At 34.1% G+C, this 18,049-nt stretch overlaps 2 protein-coding genes across 2 annotated transcripts; one reads left to right on the forward strand and one right to left on the reverse strand.

Moving 5' to 3' along the window:
- The first annotated feature begins 1,351 nt into the window (after positions 1-1,351).
- On the forward strand, positions 1,352-3,453 carry LOC145223162 (mitochondrial Rho GTPase 1-like). The gene has a single exon (XM_080089517.1). The coding sequence runs from the start codon at positions 1,451-1,453 to the stop codon at positions 3,320-3,322; it is 1,872 nt and encodes a 623-aa protein (XP_079945643.1). The 5' UTR covers positions 1,352-1,450; the 3' UTR covers positions 3,323-3,453.
- A 1,117-nt stretch (positions 3,454-4,570) lies between these two features.
- LOC145223160 (HEAT repeat-containing protein 1-like) lies at positions 4,571-17,717 on the reverse strand. The gene is made up of 42 exons (XM_080089516.1): positions 17,548-17,717; positions 17,292-17,469; positions 16,995-17,214; positions 16,732-16,873; positions 16,489-16,590; positions 16,301-16,432; positions 15,859-16,067; positions 15,459-15,580; positions 15,264-15,354; positions 15,012-15,204; positions 14,541-14,735; positions 14,400-14,482; positions 13,769-14,001; positions 12,876-13,567; positions 12,532-12,650; positions 12,348-12,469; positions 12,009-12,139; positions 11,706-11,931; positions 11,519-11,649; positions 11,346-11,457; positions 11,190-11,275; positions 10,734-10,901; positions 10,562-10,657; positions 10,338-10,472; positions 10,121-10,209; positions 9,874-9,997; positions 9,661-9,814; positions 9,135-9,351; positions 8,933-9,059; positions 8,723-8,863; positions 8,587-8,642; positions 8,321-8,477; positions 8,180-8,256; positions 7,512-7,659; positions 7,237-7,446; positions 6,994-7,146; positions 6,833-6,937; positions 6,539-6,716; positions 6,325-6,461; positions 5,727-5,897; positions 5,088-5,196; positions 4,571-5,023 (listed from the first exon to the last, which is right to left on the reverse strand). Exons 2-42 carry the CDS (start codon positions 17,431-17,433, stop codon positions 4,935-4,937), a joined length of 6,324 nt encoding a protein of 2,107 aa, XP_079945642.1. The 5' UTR covers positions 17,434-17,469; positions 17,548-17,717; the 3' UTR covers positions 4,571-4,934.
- Positions 17,718-18,049: the final 332 nt, after the last annotated feature.

Consider the following 18,049-nt stretch of genomic DNA (forward strand, 5'->3'; position numbering starts at 1 on the left):
TATTTTACTGCATGCGCTAGAGCGTTTCTTCAGTAATATAAGCGCTTATAAAAGCGGATACTTGGCCTTGACATGTACTGCATTCGATTACCTTAACCCAAGCAATAAGTACAACGCTTAATGTCAGCGTAAAAAAGTTTGTGCATGTAGCAGCGACTTCGTTACGTTAAAATTAAGCAAAAATTATTTTTCATAGCACAGTAAATTGCTGCTGTTGTTTGGTTGAAGCCAACTGAACAGATTATTTATTATTAGAACTTTCCGTTTTGTTGGTGAAATAACGAGTCCGAGTCCGAGTCGAGTCTCTACTAAGACGAGTCAAAGTCAAGGCTTAAAAAAGTAAAAGCATGGAATTGGAAATGTTTCTGATGTCACAATACACCAATCGTTAACGTGATATGCTTGCTGCTTGACCAAACAAAACAATTGCAGTTTCGGCCCATCACGTGTACCAAGCTAAAAGCAAAGAGCACTGCATGTAGTTAGTGGTATCATGTTTCATTAACCATTAGAATATTTACGATTAAGTGCTAAAACATAGTTTGTTAAACATTGCATTGATATTGTTTGTGAAATAAAATCGTTTTGATTTTTGTCAGTTTTAAGGGGGGTGTTTATAAAAAAAACGCGTTTTATCAATTCGAAGTGATGGTATCATCCGCGCCGCGTGAGCGTGAGCGGTCACTATTTATTTCGCTTTGCCGCCAACACCGCGCCAAGCGCTCACAGCATACAGTCTTTAAACACCATTGTTCATCTCAATTTCAGATAGGGTGTTTTCATAAAGCGCATCTAAAACCATAGAATACTAAACATATGTTTAGTATTCTATGCCAAAAAAATGTTTCGTAAAAAATTGTTGTTGTACCTAATTTTATTCGTGACGGTACCTAATTATTATTCTCATTTTGAATTATTTTTCTACTTTTTGGCAGTTCAATCTAATCGTAATTTGTAATATGTTTGTATTTGTATTTTGTAGTACTTCGTAGGTCAGATATCAGCATGATGAGCTCACGAATCGTGATACAATTTACCAATGTGATTGTAAAGATTGGTGACGTTCAATGACACATAATTTTGCATGACGTCATAATGTATGCAAGTAATGCAACTATATTGTGGTGCACCGAAAAAAATGCGTAGAATTGCAAACCAAACCTATTAGTGCACTGTGCATTTATAATTCAGGTCTTTGATATATGAGGTTTGAGCAATTAAACAGTAAACTTAGAAGGTAATAATTCAAAAATTGCATCAAAAAATAGCACATTTCTGTAATTTTATCATGCAATGGTATTAATATTGGTCATCGGAGGCATTTGTTGCTAATTGTTTATGCATTATTATTAAAACTGTTAAATCCTGAAGGATTATGCGCTATTTCTTTTGTTAGAACCATAGCAAAAATTATTTGAAAAACTGTACCTTTCCAAACCTCCAATCGGGTATGTGGAAGGACATACACATACTACTACTGGGTGAACCTCAAGTGGGGAAAACATCTCTAATTTTGTCCCTTGTTAGCGAAGAATTTCCTGAAGATGTGCCCTGTCGGGTGGAGGAAATTACAATCCCTGCTGATGTAACACCAGAAAAAGTTCCAACTTACATTGTAGATTACTCAGAAGCTGATCAGGCTGAATACAAGCTTTGTGAAGAAGTTGCAAGAGCTAATGTAGTTTGCTTGGTGTATGACCTGACTGACCTTGGGACTCTGCATCAAGTTCGGGAAAGATGGCTTCCGTTAGTCAGGGAATACTCAATGCATGATACTATGTTGCCTGTAATTCTTGTTGGCAATAAATCAGATCTGATCACAGACACTAAGATGTATGAAATTATGCCACTCATGAATGACTTTCCAGAAATTGAAACTTGTATTGAGTGCTCTTCCAAAACTCTCAATAATGTTAGTGAAATGTTCTATTTTGCTCAAAAAGCTGTTTTGCATCCCACTGGGCCTCTCTATTCTCCGAATGATGGCTACCTAAAACCAGAAAGCAAAATTGCACTAACACGAATATTTAATCTATGTGACAAAGATAACGATGGACTTTTAAATGATAAAGAACTCGCAAACTTTCAGAAAATCTGCTTCAGCACACCATTAGCTACACAGGCATTGCAGGATGTCAAAAATGTGGTCAAGAAGAATTGTCCTGATGGAGTCATTGAAGACTCACTTACGGTTGATGGGTTTTTGTACTTGCATCTTTTGTTTATACAACGGGGAAGACATGAAACAACATGGGCTGTATTGAGGAAATTTGGCTACAATGATAATCTTACCATGTCTGATGAATACATTGTACCAGATACATTGCTGCCTCCTCAAGATGCTACTCCACAACTTACTGCTGATGCAAGGGAATTCCTAGTTGAAATATTTATAAAGTATGACAGAGACGAAGATGGTGCATTGAATCAACAAGAGATGGACAAACTGTTTAGTGTGTTTCCCTATGAACCTTGGGGGGCAGATGTCCTGAACACTGTGTGTACAAATGACAAGGGCTACATAACTTTGAAAGGATTTCTGTCACAATGGATGCTTACAACATACTTGGATGTCCCCAGAACTTTAGAATATTTAGGCTACTTAGGTTATTCTACACTGTGTGGGAAAATCTCGCAAATGGAAGGAATAGCTTATATTCCCAATAACTCACAGGAGAATGAAAAAGGCCATTTAAAAGACATTTTTACTTGCAAAGTTGTTGGAGCTAGAGGTGTTGGAAAAACAGCTTTTCTGCAGGGCTTGCTGGAAAGAGATGCAGAGACCAAGAATTCAAAAGCACAAGTTTCTGTTTTAGCAATAAATGAAATTGCTGTTAAGGGCAGAGCACCAGTTTACTTGCTGCTACATGAAGTTGAAATCACTGAAGTTCTTGCTGCAGGGGAGGGATTGTTTATGTGTGATTCTGTGTGCCTTCTTTATGACGTCACTGATGCCAATAGCTTCCAGCACTGCATTGAGCTTTACAAGAAATACGTTGTGAATTCAAATGTGTCCTGCTTTGTTGTTGCTATGAAAGCAGATTGCAGTGCCGTTCGTCAACATTGCACAGTTCAACCCGAGGATTTTTGTGAGCGTAACAACCTGCCATTGCCCAAGCCATATTCTTCACAAACAAGGGATTTGTCAGTGTATGAACAAATAGCAGATCTGACAGCTTCTCCGAATTCATTATGTGTCCCCAAACAAAACGTTGTCAACATGTGCATTAAGATTGGTTTATTTGCTGCTGTATGCATGGCTGCTGGATATGGAATTTATAAATATAGCCGGGGCAAAGTCTTTGTTACGCAGTATAAGTAACTTTTTTAACCATACTACTTGTTTTAAATATTTGACCTATTGACATGTTTTAAACAATTGCAAAGCATATTGTCTGTGTGAAAGTGATGTGCCTTGCTCTTAGTTGGAAATACACTTCCGCAAATGCTGGCTGAGAACTTGTGAAAGAGCACCAACGAAAGTATAAAATATATACAGTACAAAGCTAGGCGGAATATACACGTTTATGTTCAAGTGACCCATTGTTTGCAAAAGTATTTTTGTATGCACTTCCGACAATATGTGTAGAATCAAACCTTATCCTGGTAGCTCCAAAAATAACAGGTGAAGCAATTTAGTTGAAACTTAACAAGTTGTATGGAAACGGGTTTGTTCTACCTGGAGGCCCACTAAACGTCAACAAAAAAATTTAGAACTCATATAGCTCTTGTTACAATGTATGTAATCTTAAGGATTAAGAATTGAAACAAAACATTTTCTACTGCATAACCCATTTTATCCATTAACCATGATATGATTTCATTGAGCAAAACACCTATTCAATTATAATTGTGAGGCCCATGTGTTTCTGCTTGCGAAACTATGCCATAAAAAGGCTATACCCATTGGCCAACCAGTATAATTATACAGGTTTGAAGTCGTCAATTGTGTAAACTGATGTTTTCAGGCACTTAGTTGCTGTTAGGACATACGACGCACACTGTCTCAATTACGTCGTAAATAGAGCATCAAAATAGTGACGTTTACATTTTTGTTTGGGTAAATTTTTGGTTTTGTTAGCAACATGTATATGCTGCTGGTGAGTTTGCTATCAGGTTTTGTGCAAATGAATTTGGAATTAAGGCAAGGAGAACTTTCCTGGGGCGCTTCATAGTTTTAATAAACTTTTGTTTGTTTGTTCCCACAAAACTTGTAAATCATACACCATGAAAAAGACAAACAGCTTTTGTGTCACAATTTGTTCACTGTCTTTGAAGTATTATGAGCAAAAAAGGTCTTCGTGCACGAACGGAAACGACGATGCTGATCGTAATCGTAAATTGAATGTTTCATTAATTTTTTGAAAGAATGTAAAGAAGGCGCTAGTCCGTAAAAGTGTTTTGCGTTCGCACAAACGGCATAAGTAACCATAATGTATTGGTGTTTAAATACACTACATGCCAATCAGGACCTTGTAAAAATGTGTTGAGGTTGTTCACAAAAGCCTTCTGACAGATCATCATAAATTCAAACATGGTATTGACAAATGCAAACAGGGAACAACCCAAACACATGTAGGATGTTTATTTGCTTTAGAAATGAAGCAACATTTTAAAACAAAACAGTAAAAGGCACAAATGGAAGATCAAGATGTTCGTACAACAGCAAGGTTTGCTTTGTTGCACTTTTTTCGTCGATGTGTGGACATCGTTCTAGTGTAATGTGCGTTTGTCGTCGAGCACACCCGTTTAATCATTATTTAATTGGCGTTTTCGGCAAAACATGTAAAGATGTTACTGATTATAGGGAGATATGATTTTGTAAATATTTTTTATCAATAAACGTGTTGTTTGGACCCAGTAAACACGTTGTGACACCATTTCCATACAAGCTTCGTCAGAGAAAACCTGTTTGACAGCTGACATGTCGACCCCTAAAAAAACTTTTGCAGAGATTCACCAAGAACCTCCTCCAAACGTGTGGTAACTCTGTGGCAGTGTTTTTCCACATCTGCATTCTCGTCTGGAAACACAGAAAATCGCGGATTTGAAGATGCTAAATCACTTATATGTGCGGTTGTCCTTACCTTCCATTAGCTCCGCCAAAAACGGTATAGTGTCCGGGATCATGGCCATGTAATCCTGACCGAGTTTCTCAGCGATCAACAAAATTGCGTCCAATGCAAACATTCGAACCTAAAGTTAACAATCATAATTTAATAAGTTGATTCATTCAACCATTCAAGTAACTCAAGTTTTGATTCTATTTTATATAACAGGCACCTGAACATGGTATTTAATCCAACCATTATTTTAACATGGCCGTGTCTAATGAGATACTAATATCAAGACAGACAGGAATACTGCTATATAACAACCAAACTTTTTCTGGAACCCAATCTACTGAATCTAGTACGTTATTAGTGGTGTGTGTTATATTTCAAAGCCTGTTAGACTACTTGAGCTACGAAATGGTGAGGGTGGGTGTTGTTTGATTCCATTGTTTGAAATTGATTACAGTGAGTTGTAGTTAAGTTTTACGAAGTGACTTGGATGCGTTTTACCTCAGTTTTTAAAAATGACGTATCACCCTAACAGATGTCAATGGTTAAGCAAGAGGTAAATTTGCAATTTTTACACATTGGAGACACCCACTGGGTAAAACGTTCAACTTGGGGACGCATTTTCAACCGCTGTATCATGCACGCGTTTTAAACCAAACTGACCTTTTTCACATTGTGCCGCATCTTCATTAGCACCTGATTGTGCAGTGGTTGCCAAGCAATGTTGTTGTTTGAACAAGCGGCCAGCTCGCCGATCAACGGAACAACGAACTTGCTGACGTATTCGTCGAAGTTATTGTTTGCTTGGTCGCCATCTTCAATAACTTTTTGCACCTTTAAACAAAATTGTTACAGTGGCCTGATATGCCCTAGTTAGCTTTTAAAGTAAGTACAGTAAAATTTGCCTGATCATGATATGAATGGACTGACAAATTTATTCCGTAAACGAGCATTGTTTCTCCGGGTCAGGAGATAAACGGATTGACCCAACTGTTTTGTTAAGAAAACATTTTAAGTTATTTGTACCTAAACTTTGATCTAAATTAGAAAGTTAATCAAATTAGCCACAGTTACTACAAGGGCACTTTTTCTGTTTTCGATTTTCGTCGATTTATTTATAGCCCAAGGCAATCTGGCAGATTTCAAACAAACCTGGCGGATTAACATGATTTAGGAATGTAAACAAAATATACATTCTTAAACTTTCATTTTTTGAATGTATTTTCTATTTTGTCTAACACACAAAATTTTTTTAACACACCTCATTAACCAATGGTTGGCAGATCAAATCAAAACGTTCCTGATTGACAAATGAAGGATCAGCTTGCAGCAATGTAGTAAGAGTTTGGAGACCATTGCTCATGCGAATTCTGTATTCTGCAGCCAATCTTGTTTCATCTGGATACAAAATGTTCATAAAGGTCACAATAGTCTTTCAGCTGCATTAGTGCAAAGTTTTCTGCCCAACACAATACCTTCATTTTCTTGATAGTTTACTGGTGAAACTTCAAACATTTTTGCAAAATGTGGCAACAAATCAACAGCTAACGAAGTAAATAGTGATTTTAGTTTTCCAGTGAGTATGTTTATACATCGATAGAAGGTTGTAGATTTGCATAAGGAGCTTTCAGCAGAACAACCCCAGGTAAACAGCTGTAAAAACAGTTGGTCAATGCAAAACTTATAATGGGTTGTAAAATAAAATATGTGTATGTGTAACACATGGATATAAATTCTATTTTAAGTCATGGAGATAAAAAGCTGTTAACCTTGTGGTACAAAACTTGAAACTGTTCTTCTGGAAGTTTCAAAAATAAGTTAATAACTCCCTCCAAAGTTTGATCTTCTATCTTTGCAATGTCCTCTAATTGCAACTATAACAAAAAAGTTTAAAACTTGATCAAGTGAACTAAATAACAAACTAACTTACTGTGTGTTGAACAGATCTAAAATCCAGGGCTTCCATGTAAAAGGCAAAATATGGTGATGAATGCATACTCAACACTTTTTTGTTTAAACTGTTTAAATGTGTGTTGGCCACAGCAACCAAACATGTTGTTGCTAACGGACACCTCTTGACAATCTGCACAAAAAAAGTTAAATAAGATACTAACACAAACTTAAAAAACAAAACAATGTTGACAAACTATATAAATGTTAACAAAATGCAAACCTTTTGGTAACAAGAAGAAAACGCAGGTATAAGTAAACGTGATGGTGTTTTCTTAGCAATAATTGATAGTACTGATTGTAAAGTTAAGTGCAGTTGAGCTGATGCATCATCCACATGCTTGTGTGTTTTGGCTCTTTTCTTATCGATGCTTCTATAACCATGACTTGATACAGGATTAGTTTGCTGGTGGATTAAGACTATCGGAGCAAGCTAAAAGAAGACAAAAATGGAAGCAAATAGTTTTTGAAAGTTGTGTTTTCAGTTTATAATATTACCTTGCATAAAAAGTCAACCAGATACGGACTGAGAAAGTTTGCCACAGATTGAAACAATGAGAGAACTACATTAATTGTAGAGTGTAAAACAAGGACATTTTGTAAAACCATTTTTCTTCCAAGCAGTTTTAAAATGCATGAACAGATTCTGTAAACATAGACATAAAACTTATATAATAACCGTCATCTGTAATGAACTTCACAAAACATAAACTAGATACCAGTGTTCAAAATTCAGTTTAAAAACAACCACAATTAAATTGTCTGTACAATAATAATAAATAGCTGTACAATACTTAAACATAGCAGGACAACCAAAAAATCAGCATAAATCTAACCTCATCAAACAAGCCAGTATATTAGTGTAAAACATAACGTTTTAACAGCATTTTGTGTCATTCTCAAATAAATAAATGTTAACCAAGAAGCAAGTAAAAACCAGTAAAAAAGGTAAGAAGTGCAAAGGGCAGGTTGTAAAATACTGTCCCGGTTTTAAACATGGAGGCCCGAAAAGATGTTTGATGGCATTAAGCTAAAATATGCAAGCTAGGTTAGCACTTTATTGTTTATCAAATATTTTTTTCGAAACCAAACATTAAGTTACTGAATTTTATGTTTCGTACCTGTAAGATATGCAAATAAGTTTCAAAACAACAAAACACACTTACTTTGGTAAATGCAAAATGCAATGAGCTTTTAATGTTGTAATCACTTCACTTACACATTCAAGGAAAGAAGAAATCACCTAAATTAAAAAATACAAATATTTTGTCTGCACTTTAGAAATGCAATGAATTACAATGACAAACCTCAAGCTCAATTCCTTTTTGCGAAATAAAATCACACAAGACTGGGATTAAACCAACAAAGTAGGAGGAATTTGCCATTCCACACACTTTTACTATTCTTGTCAGTGCAACGGCTACTGCTTTATGTCTCGACACCATTGCATCATCACCATTGTCACTGCAAAAAGAAAAACAAAACATTACAAGCAACAAACTACAAAATTATTTAGTTAAATCTCTCTTCCAAACTACAATACAAAAGAGATTTCAGCATTAGCCAAACTTACCTTTGTTCTGCCACCAACCTCACCAGGTGTGTTGCAACTTTTTCAAACAAGTTTACCTAAAAATACATTCGAAAAAGCATCTCATGAACTTGACTGCATGACTTTTTTGAAATAGTGAAAAACACAAATTTATTACCTCTGTCTCTGACAATTTAAAGCCATAGGAAATGTGTTTTGTGAAAATTTGTATCACTTTAAGATGAACATCATTTGAATGCATTTCAAGTAGGCGACTGACGATTAACAGCATTGTTCCAGTGGGAAGAAGTTGATTAATCTGACAAGAACCACAATTTTAAATGCAACATAGCAATATTCGAAATCTTGTTTTAAAAACAATATATACCTTGTCTAGAATTTCAACCATTTTTGATGATAACACATCATAATATTTTTCCGACCTTTTCATGGCTACAGACTGTTTCCTCATTATACAAACCTGTTGATCCAACTGCAGCGCTTTCAAAAGCACACTGAAAAAAGATTTTTGTTTGCATCTTTTGGAATTATGTTAACAAAACACTCTTATGGTAACAACAAAACATTACTGTTGAAAATTTTCCATTCTTGAAGTCATTAACAAAACAGATTCCTCATCAGTGGAATCAGTAAATGCTTTGGATATCGGATTGCTTAATGATAGAAGATGGGAAATCAAAACAAACAATCCCAAGCGAAAATTACACAATTGGACAAGGGACATTTTTTCCACATTAATAAGGTCCTGCAAGCTTTTAAACATTCCACCTTGCTTTTTGTTTTTATCTGTAAACAAATATGTTCTATTTTTGTGATGGTTTTGTTATGGTTAGGAACCCATCTTTATAAACATACAAGTCTATAACATATCATTGATGTGTGAACCAGTTATATTAGTTAAAAGTGCTTTTATGTCACTTTTGTAAAAGGATACAGATTAAACAAAAACATTTTTTCTGTATTTACATATTTTATTTGCAATAAATTCTTTTTTTCCAAAATCAATGCTACTGTTCAACAACGCCAAAAGACATGAAAACTATACCAGTACATTAAAAAATAATAAGTGGATTGCAAAGTAAAACACTTGCTTACCGAATTCATCAGGAAGAATCATGGCAAACTCCAAGATAAGTTTAACAGAATTAATTTGAACATCAACAGAAAACAGCTGTGTTATAGACTGGCAAATTTCAACTATTTCTTCTAACAAGAAGGCAGACTTTACATCATTTTCATTTAAACCTGCCTAAAATACATTTTATGGTTATATTAATTTAAGTCAGTTATTTAAAACAAATTTCCCACTTGAGATTGTCCAGATTTCTTTGACTCAGATTTGGTAAATCGTTGACCAAGTAACAATGCCATTGTTTGCCAAGCATATTTCTCAGGTCCCACAGCATTTAAAAGTTCCTTTAAAACTGTTAATCTAAACAAAACAGATTACAAATTTACAAACAAGGCTTGTAAATTCCCATACACTACTGCTGAACGAACTAAAAGATTTAAGGGTTATTTCAATTAGTTTCTGTAGCATACTACAGTTTAATACCTGCGATGAGCTGGAATATGGGGCAAAGCATCAACAAATACTTGTAGAATTTGCTCCACTGCATTTTGCTGATGCCTGCCCGATGAGACCTACAAAAATGTCAGAATATTACCATGAATTTTAACAATGTGTTGTAAAGAAATCTATGTGTCAGTAAATTTTCAGTTTCTATAAGAAATTAATAAATTCAATCTTTACTATTTCTCAATAGACCAACCTTTATTGACATTAAAGCTGGAACCACAGATTGGATTGTTTGGGAAACCACTTGAAATGAGTATGAATCATCACGCCTTAACAGACTACTTCCCATAAATGTAAAAATGGACATAATGGTATGAACAATTTTATCCTGTAGTAAAAAATAACATAAAACTAAAGTTAGTTAAATTTAAAAAAGTTACTAAAGTTTAGTTAAATTTAAGTTTACATGTTACTCACAGGAAAAAATTGGACAGACTCTGCCAACAACAGAATAGCTTCTCTGTGCACAAGAGAATTTTCTGTTTGTTGAATAAAATGCACAACCGGTTCCAGCTGAAATTAACATGTTGTTTATTAGCGCAACCACAATTGAGAAAATGGAAACAATCACAATTGTTTTGACAATTACCTGCAAACTTTTCTGAATATCTGTGGTGGGAATTTTATCCAAAGACTTTACACGCTTAACCAAGTTGAGCAAACATCCAATAATTAGTTGAGCAAGATATTCAGAGGGATCAGAGATTTCGTTCACAATGTAGTCACTCAACAAGGCACACAATGGTGCAAATAATTTCTTTACAAAACAAAGAAAACATGATTTTCTTCAACTTTTACTTTAGGATGTATCTGTTTGTTGAACAAAGTTTTATAACATACACTTTTTTCCTTTAAGGGGTCAATCAATCTTTTTTTGTAATAATATACTGAGAGTCAAGTTTAAGCTCTTTTTTGGGGGTTAGCAAAACAAAAAAATTAACTGCTGCAGAGCACTGAAGTCCATTAAACATCTCTAAACTACAATTTGCTATTTTAAGTAGAAAATAAGTACACACAACAAAAAGCATGCTCTTCTGTTACTCACCTGGGGTTGAGCGATTTGTTTTTTGTGCTGTAAAGTTTCCAACAACGAAAGCAAGAAAACTCTATTCACAGTTTTGTCTGAGATGTCTGCAACAAAACAACACACTGTCAATAACTTAAAGTTCCCGAAAATATTTTAAACAATTGCTTTACACACCTGTGTTAAGTTTCTGCTTTTTTGCTGTGACACTGGATGTCTTAGCCCCTGACATATTTTTTCTGCATTTCAGCAGTTGTTCATTTATATGTTCAGCATGGAGTGGAATTATCTTTGAACAAAACATATTAAAGGGACCCATTATTATATAAACTAGCCTGGAATTGACCTACCTTTAAAACTTTGCTCACTTTGGAGGAAACTTCAGCAACTTGTGATTCAGCTTTTAAACTTAACAAAATTGTAAACATTTCAATCCTCTCCGTTTCGTTCAGTCGCAAAAATTGCTTTTTTGTGATTAAACCTAAAACATAAAAAAAAATTTTCTTTTGAGAAAATATAATTTGAAGTGCTACTTACCCAATGTGGCACACTGTGTAGAAAAGTTTGCATCCTCTCCAAGTGGCTTTAAAGTTTTTGAGAATAGCGACAGTAATTTTTCTGAAGAAACTTTACAGGTCACAGCTTTTTTGACAACAATTGTGAGAAACTGATGATCATTACTTGACAAACTGCAATCTTGCTTTTGTTGCAGAAGCAAGCAAACAGCCTCATTCAGAGCATCAAACATTTTTTCAGTATTAACCTGAAAATTACAAATTGGTTTATACTTTATAGACAGTTTTTTTAAATCTTGCAGTTTAGTAGCTTTAATAAACATACCTCACAAAAACATTTGTTCAAAATTGACAATTCGAAGTCACCAATTTGAATATTCTTTCCAGTTCCAATAACATGGTTTTCAAGTATTTTTTGTAATAAAGAATTCCTCTTCTTTCTCATTTCAGCAGCTTCTGCAGCACACACACAAAAATACAAATTAAAAGGGTGACTTGGCCCATATTGCCATTGCATTTAAGCTGTTTGAATAACAACATGAGTACACTATACAAGTTATTTTACAGTTGATTCCACATTTGGTCATGTTGTAAAACTTTCATGGATGGAAGGGATAATCAACAATATTTTACACAGTCTTTAATTATTTAAAACTGCACAAACTTTTGTTTTGGGCAAGGTCATCGCACATCAGGTAGCTTTTTAAGCACTGTGGCAAATGCTGGGAATCTGTTACAATTTCATCTGAATTTGTAGAAAGAAACACAGCCATCTCTGAGTAGCAACTTGAAACAGAACAATGAAATTAGGCAATGAGTCCAAATTGTGATTTTAGGTAATTACTTACCTTTGAATAGAAGATATTACCCGAAAACAATTCATTGTGGCAATACGAATCTGTTTGTCCTCTGATGTGCAACAAATTAGGAGCACTGGATACACTGATGATGAATTAAGAATTTCAACCTGCAAAGAAAGTTTTACATTTCACTGATCACCGAGAAACAACATTTTTTTGCGAAAACATATTACCAAAAAGTTTTCAAGAAAAAAAAGTTGCAAGAAAATTGACGTGTTGTAACAAAAATTGTAATTTAGGTCAAATAGTTATGAAAAAAATGTTAAACTAATTATTTCTGCTAAGCAACTGCAATGTTAAAGAAATAAAACAACAACAACATAAAAACCTACTATGCTAGTCTGATTTGGTGATGTGAAAAGCAGCACAGGAAGCAAATGTAAAACTTCCAATTTTATAGGGTGGGCAACATTAAGTGATTCATCCTTCAAAATATTTGTCAAAAACTCCACCAAACTGGCATTGCCATCAAATAACATTTCAAAGAATGTCTTGAACAAATGAGATGTAAGAAAATTTGTGCTATTCAGCCACTCCCTGCTTCCAGACTTGAGGTGCATAGATGAACTAATTTGGACCATAGTGACAAAGATATCTAACCGAATCTTTTCCCATGTTTTGATATCAGATTTTTCAAGTTTGGACAAAGTAACAATGTACTGCTTGAGTACAGCGAATAACAATGGAATGACTGAATTGTTATCACTGTTGTTGTGTGTGACAACCATGCTCAAAAGTTGTATGTCATTTCCACATGTTAGTTGCTGTAATTCGGCACTTGCAAGTTGAAAACCAATTTCTTCACGAATACAATTTAAAGCTTTTTGGCTAAAATTATCATATGACTCAATAGCTCCAGATACAGTTGCAGATTTTAGAAGGAACCAGATTAATGGGGAAAAACACATATTTTCATCTTTGTTCAGTGATGGTGTGTCCAGTGCATATTGTAGAATGGACATGATAATTTCAGGTGCAACTTCTGACATTGCATCAGTCAATTGGCTGACAATGTCCACCGCATCTAAAAAATATGAAAACGTCATACAATGATAAAGTTTTAGGAATTTTTGTTTTAATTATATCCAACTGTCCATTGAAAACCACATCCATTATTCTATATCTGTACATTCTATATGTGGTGCATATATTGATAGTAGGTGTTACTTTCAGAAAGGTAAAACGTGAACATTCAACTTTTTGAAAGATATTGTATTAGCATTACCTGTGCATCCAGTAACATTAAATGATTTATTTCTCATCATGAAATAAGAGTTGCTCAACGCTTTTGCTTGTTTCTTCCATTTGTCTGAATTGGCTGATTCAAGCAAAACTTTTAATATCAAACAAAGCAGTTTTAAATTAATATTTTCCTTTGGTACAATAACTTGTAATTTCCCAGTAAACATATCAGTGGTCAGAAGTTGTAATATCTTGCACAGGGTTGCTGTATTGAACCTTTAAAATAATTCAATGCTTTAACAGTTGACTAATTAAGCTTCCATGAATATATATTGAAAATCAGTTTATTGCCCTTAAAGAATTTGAAATGACTGCATAGTTATGGATGTTTACAGTAAAATAAGTTGAATAACTGCTGTTCTGGAGGTTATTGAATATTAAAAGTAACACATTGCTTTTTATGCATGATGTTTAACATTTGTTCATGTAGCAAGTGAAAGAAAAGGAGTGAAATCAAATTCTGGTTACAGTATAAACCTGAATCTTAAGAAAATCAAAACAATTTCTCGAAAAGCTTGTACATTGAAAAACCTCAACAGTTAACCATTTTTTAATACATGTTTGGATATCCTACTTTTAGCACAATTTTAACCAAACACACATCATTTTCTTACCTTTGTGACAAAACAGCATCAATCAGCAAACTTCCAATATCATCAACCATTTTCGAAAAAAGAGTTTTGTGTTTCTGTAAAAGCTGTGCACAGAAACAAATGTAAAATATAAATACAAAAAGGTCATGCAGATTTGTTTACTTTTAAGCATTCTGACATTACAGCTCCTTCAGTTTCAAGCATGAGTATTCTTTTTAAGTTGGTTTCAGCAAATTCAAGCAACTCGCTATTGCAGTTGTCGGAGTTGCTTAAAATGCCTGACATAAGTTTAACAGTTTGAACTCGAATAGTTGATGAAGGATGGAGCAAACCAACAGTCAAATTTCCAATAGTGTTCTGGAACAAACAAAAGTATTTTTATTGTTCTTATGTAATAACACTGGGAAAAATTTACACATTAAAATTTACAATCTACAAACCAGTAAATAAATTGTACTTATACTTCAATCTTGCGTAGTTTGAAAGGCTAAGGTATATGTTATTTTAAGTCATACACAAGTTAGTTAAGGATAGACAACACCCTTTTGGGGACAAGCAAACACATCAGAATACACTACAGCAATAACACTCAAAACTCTCAATACTTTTGGATGAATAATTTGTTGTCATTACACTGTGGGTTGCTTGTAGAAACTGGGATACTGCTTGGCTACAATCTCCCATCTTGTCGAAGTGTTTGCTTATTGCATTATCAAAAACAGTTGAGTATCTCTGTTGTATAAACAGCAATGCATCCAAGTCATGTTTTAAGGTGAGTTTTGAAACTGCCTTTGACTTGTCGGAAAATAGCTGTTCCATGAGTAACCTGTAATAAACATTTTTTAAACCTGGTATATTTTAAAGGTTTTGGAAATGTATATTCACTCTGCAAGTTCTTTTTGGTTGCTGGGGGATAGCTCCACATTTTGAATAAATTCCAACAAAACATTCATGTTTTCTTCACCACTGATATCATCTGAAAACAAAAGATAAAACATTCAAATGAAAAATACACTAACTTATTTAAATTTCAATGACAGAGCATCAAAATGTTTGAAGCATATTGCATAGTTGACTTACCAGTTTGCTCACAGATAAGACTTTTTGTTACTAAAGAAAGAAAGTAGCTTGCAGAGAATTTCGATGTTAGTTGTTGCAGAGTTGGAAAAAAGTTGTCCTTCTTGTAAAGATCTTTTAAAACCCTAAAAAGTTATGTGCTATTAAAAACAATCAACACATGTTATTTTTACTAATATATATATATTGCCTAAGTGAAATTACTCAGTTCAACCAATGCTTCAAAGCCAGGGAGCTTTAATATGAAGTGGTTAAAATTTAATAACTAGAGCCTACCAAACAAAATTTTGATAATTAAGACTCCCAGTTGATCCCAGTTGATGAAATATCAATATTTTTTGGAAATCAAAATCTTATGTGCTTTTCTGCACACCAAACTGAAAAAAATGTATTGTTTGCTTACTCTTTTGGAATTCTTTTCAGCTGTCCTTGAGTTTCACAAACTAATATGATCATCTGAAGCAGTTCAACTTTTAATTGCGGCAAGCAAAGTTGAAAGCAGTGGTTAATCAATAAATCAAGAACATCATTTTCCAAACTAATAGTTGCAGTTAGTTGAGAAACTATCATCAATACTGAAGCTTGAAAATCCTCCTCCTTTAGCTCAAAACTCTAAATAAACAAAGTTTTTGGATACAAGCCTTTTTTATGGGATCATTACATGTTCCCATAAAACACATGTTTAAACTGATACTCAATCATGGCATAGTTTACAAATTCATAAAGTGTAGGTTGCGTTGGTCAGAAAAAATGGACATGCAGATTGTATGATCCAGCAGTTTTAACTCCACCACGATTAAACATACATAAACAAAACACACACGATATGAAAAATATAGTCCAACCTTATGCAACAATGGTATTATTCTTGATAGAATATCATCAGACAATCTTTTTGAAAAATGAAGCATTCCCAGGATAGCACCAGTAAAGAACTTGACATGTAATCGCATTGACTGTGCATTTGAAATGGCAAGCTGCAATGAAAAATACATTTAGTTTTTCGAAATAAACCTAAAACAAAAATATGTACCTTGATGCTAGTTTGCATCATATCACAAACAAGATGGAAAAATTCTGGATTAGAAGTACAAAGTAGCACAATACTCTTCATTGATAAAGGTGTGTTATCTTCCTGAAAAGAATGTTTTAGAATTTAAAATGTCTCTTACAGCATTTTGTAATATCAAACTTAAGCATAATACATATTATATAGTTGACACATGAGGTACTGTATTAAGGGTAACATAAAACAATTCTAAAGCCATTCAACTACCTGAACAGTTTTAAGCCAGGACCACTTGACAGTATGTTCTTTTGGCTGAATCATTTGAAGAGCACGAATAAACAAATTCGACGCATGGTAGGGAAGAATGCACTTTAGCAAACCAACAGCATTGTAGGAATGAATGTGAAATCTGTGACAGGAAAAATAACCTATAGGTGTTGTGTTTGCTTTTTTTCAGTTACAAACTCTTAAATACTGGATCCATGTTTCAACAAAACAGCTTGAGTATGTTTCAAAACTATACTTTATACCTGTACACCAACCACTCAATACATTTTTGTGTTGGCCTCAGCAAAAAATATTGAGATATCATCATTAAAAACTCATTGATAGTTTTGTCCAACTTCTTGTTAAAGTCAGAAGACTGCATTGTCCTTTCAAGGTTTTTGGCCTTTTCACTGAACAGTTTGTCAAAAAATGGTTGATGGAGCTTCCGGTTTATTAAACATAATTCTTCAAAACCATTCAGTCCTACATAAAAATAATATTTACATTTGTATACCAAAGGAAAAGATAAAAAAATTACAGAGGTTTATAAAACAGCTAACCTAGTCCATAAATTGTGTCTTTGTCAAACAGTACAGCTTCTTTTGAGTCAAACAACAAGGATGGTCGACTTTTCCCATGAGTTCTTCCTAATGAACCATCAGGTAATGCAAGCCGTAATAACTGCTCACTCAATGAAGTCATTGTACAGTGCAAGAATCAGCAATTTTAGCGCATAATCTATACTTAAAACATTATGGTGAAAAGAAAAAACCGAACAAATAATGATGAAAAGTGTATGGATAAACAAAAAATCACCTCAATCAATCGGGTTTCCCTATCAGCGATAGAGTTCCTCGAAATCTCAAAAAAATTGAGTCTCGATTCTCGTGAAATTAACAAAAACTGCATGCCATAATAACACATAAATATGTTTGAAAAAAATTGCAACTATCACCAACGTAGATGAATCAAGGTAAGACTTACCACTTTTTATTGAACTTAAGGCGAATGTTACCTAAAGTTACGTTTCACCAACAGTCAAATAATTAATTATACGCTTTAGTTTACACCAATATACCCTGGTAAAAAATCAACACAAAAAGTCTAAAACCACCAATACTTTCATTCCAGAATCCAGGTGCAGATGTGAAAAAGCAAAGTGAAAAAGCAGCAACAACAAACCACACGTGGAAAATCACGTGACATCTTTTAAATGGATGAGCTCAATTATTTCTTACTTTGATGTTTTTTATTTTGCAGGTTTGTACTTTGTAGCAGAGTTGGGCATGGATCCGGATACCGAAACGTGATCCGGCAG

Source organism: Phallusia mammillata, chromosome 4 (assembly GCF_965637545.1).
Source record: "Phallusia mammillata chromosome 4, kaPhaMamm4.hap1.1, whole genome shotgun sequence".
Lineage (NCBI taxonomy): Eukaryota > Metazoa > Chordata > Ascidiacea > Phlebobranchia > Ascidiidae > Phallusia > Phallusia mammillata.

Coding starts and splice junctions, on each gene's coding strand:
- LOC145223160 (XM_080089516.1), bottom strand. CDS start 17,433: ATGACTTCATTGAGTGAGCAGTTATTACGGCTTGCATTACCTGATGGT. Junction 12,651..12,875: donor CACCAAATCAGACTAGCATA/GTAGGTTTTTAT, acceptor CTTTCTTTGCAG/GTTGAAATTCTTAATTCATC. Junction 11,650..11,705: donor TACACAGTGTGCCACATTGG/GTAAGTAGCACT, acceptor TTTATGTTTTAG/GTTTAATCACAAAAAAGCAA.
- LOC145223162 (XM_080089517.1), top strand. CDS start 1,451: ATGTGGAAGGACATACACATACTACTACTGGGTGAACCTCAAGTGGGG.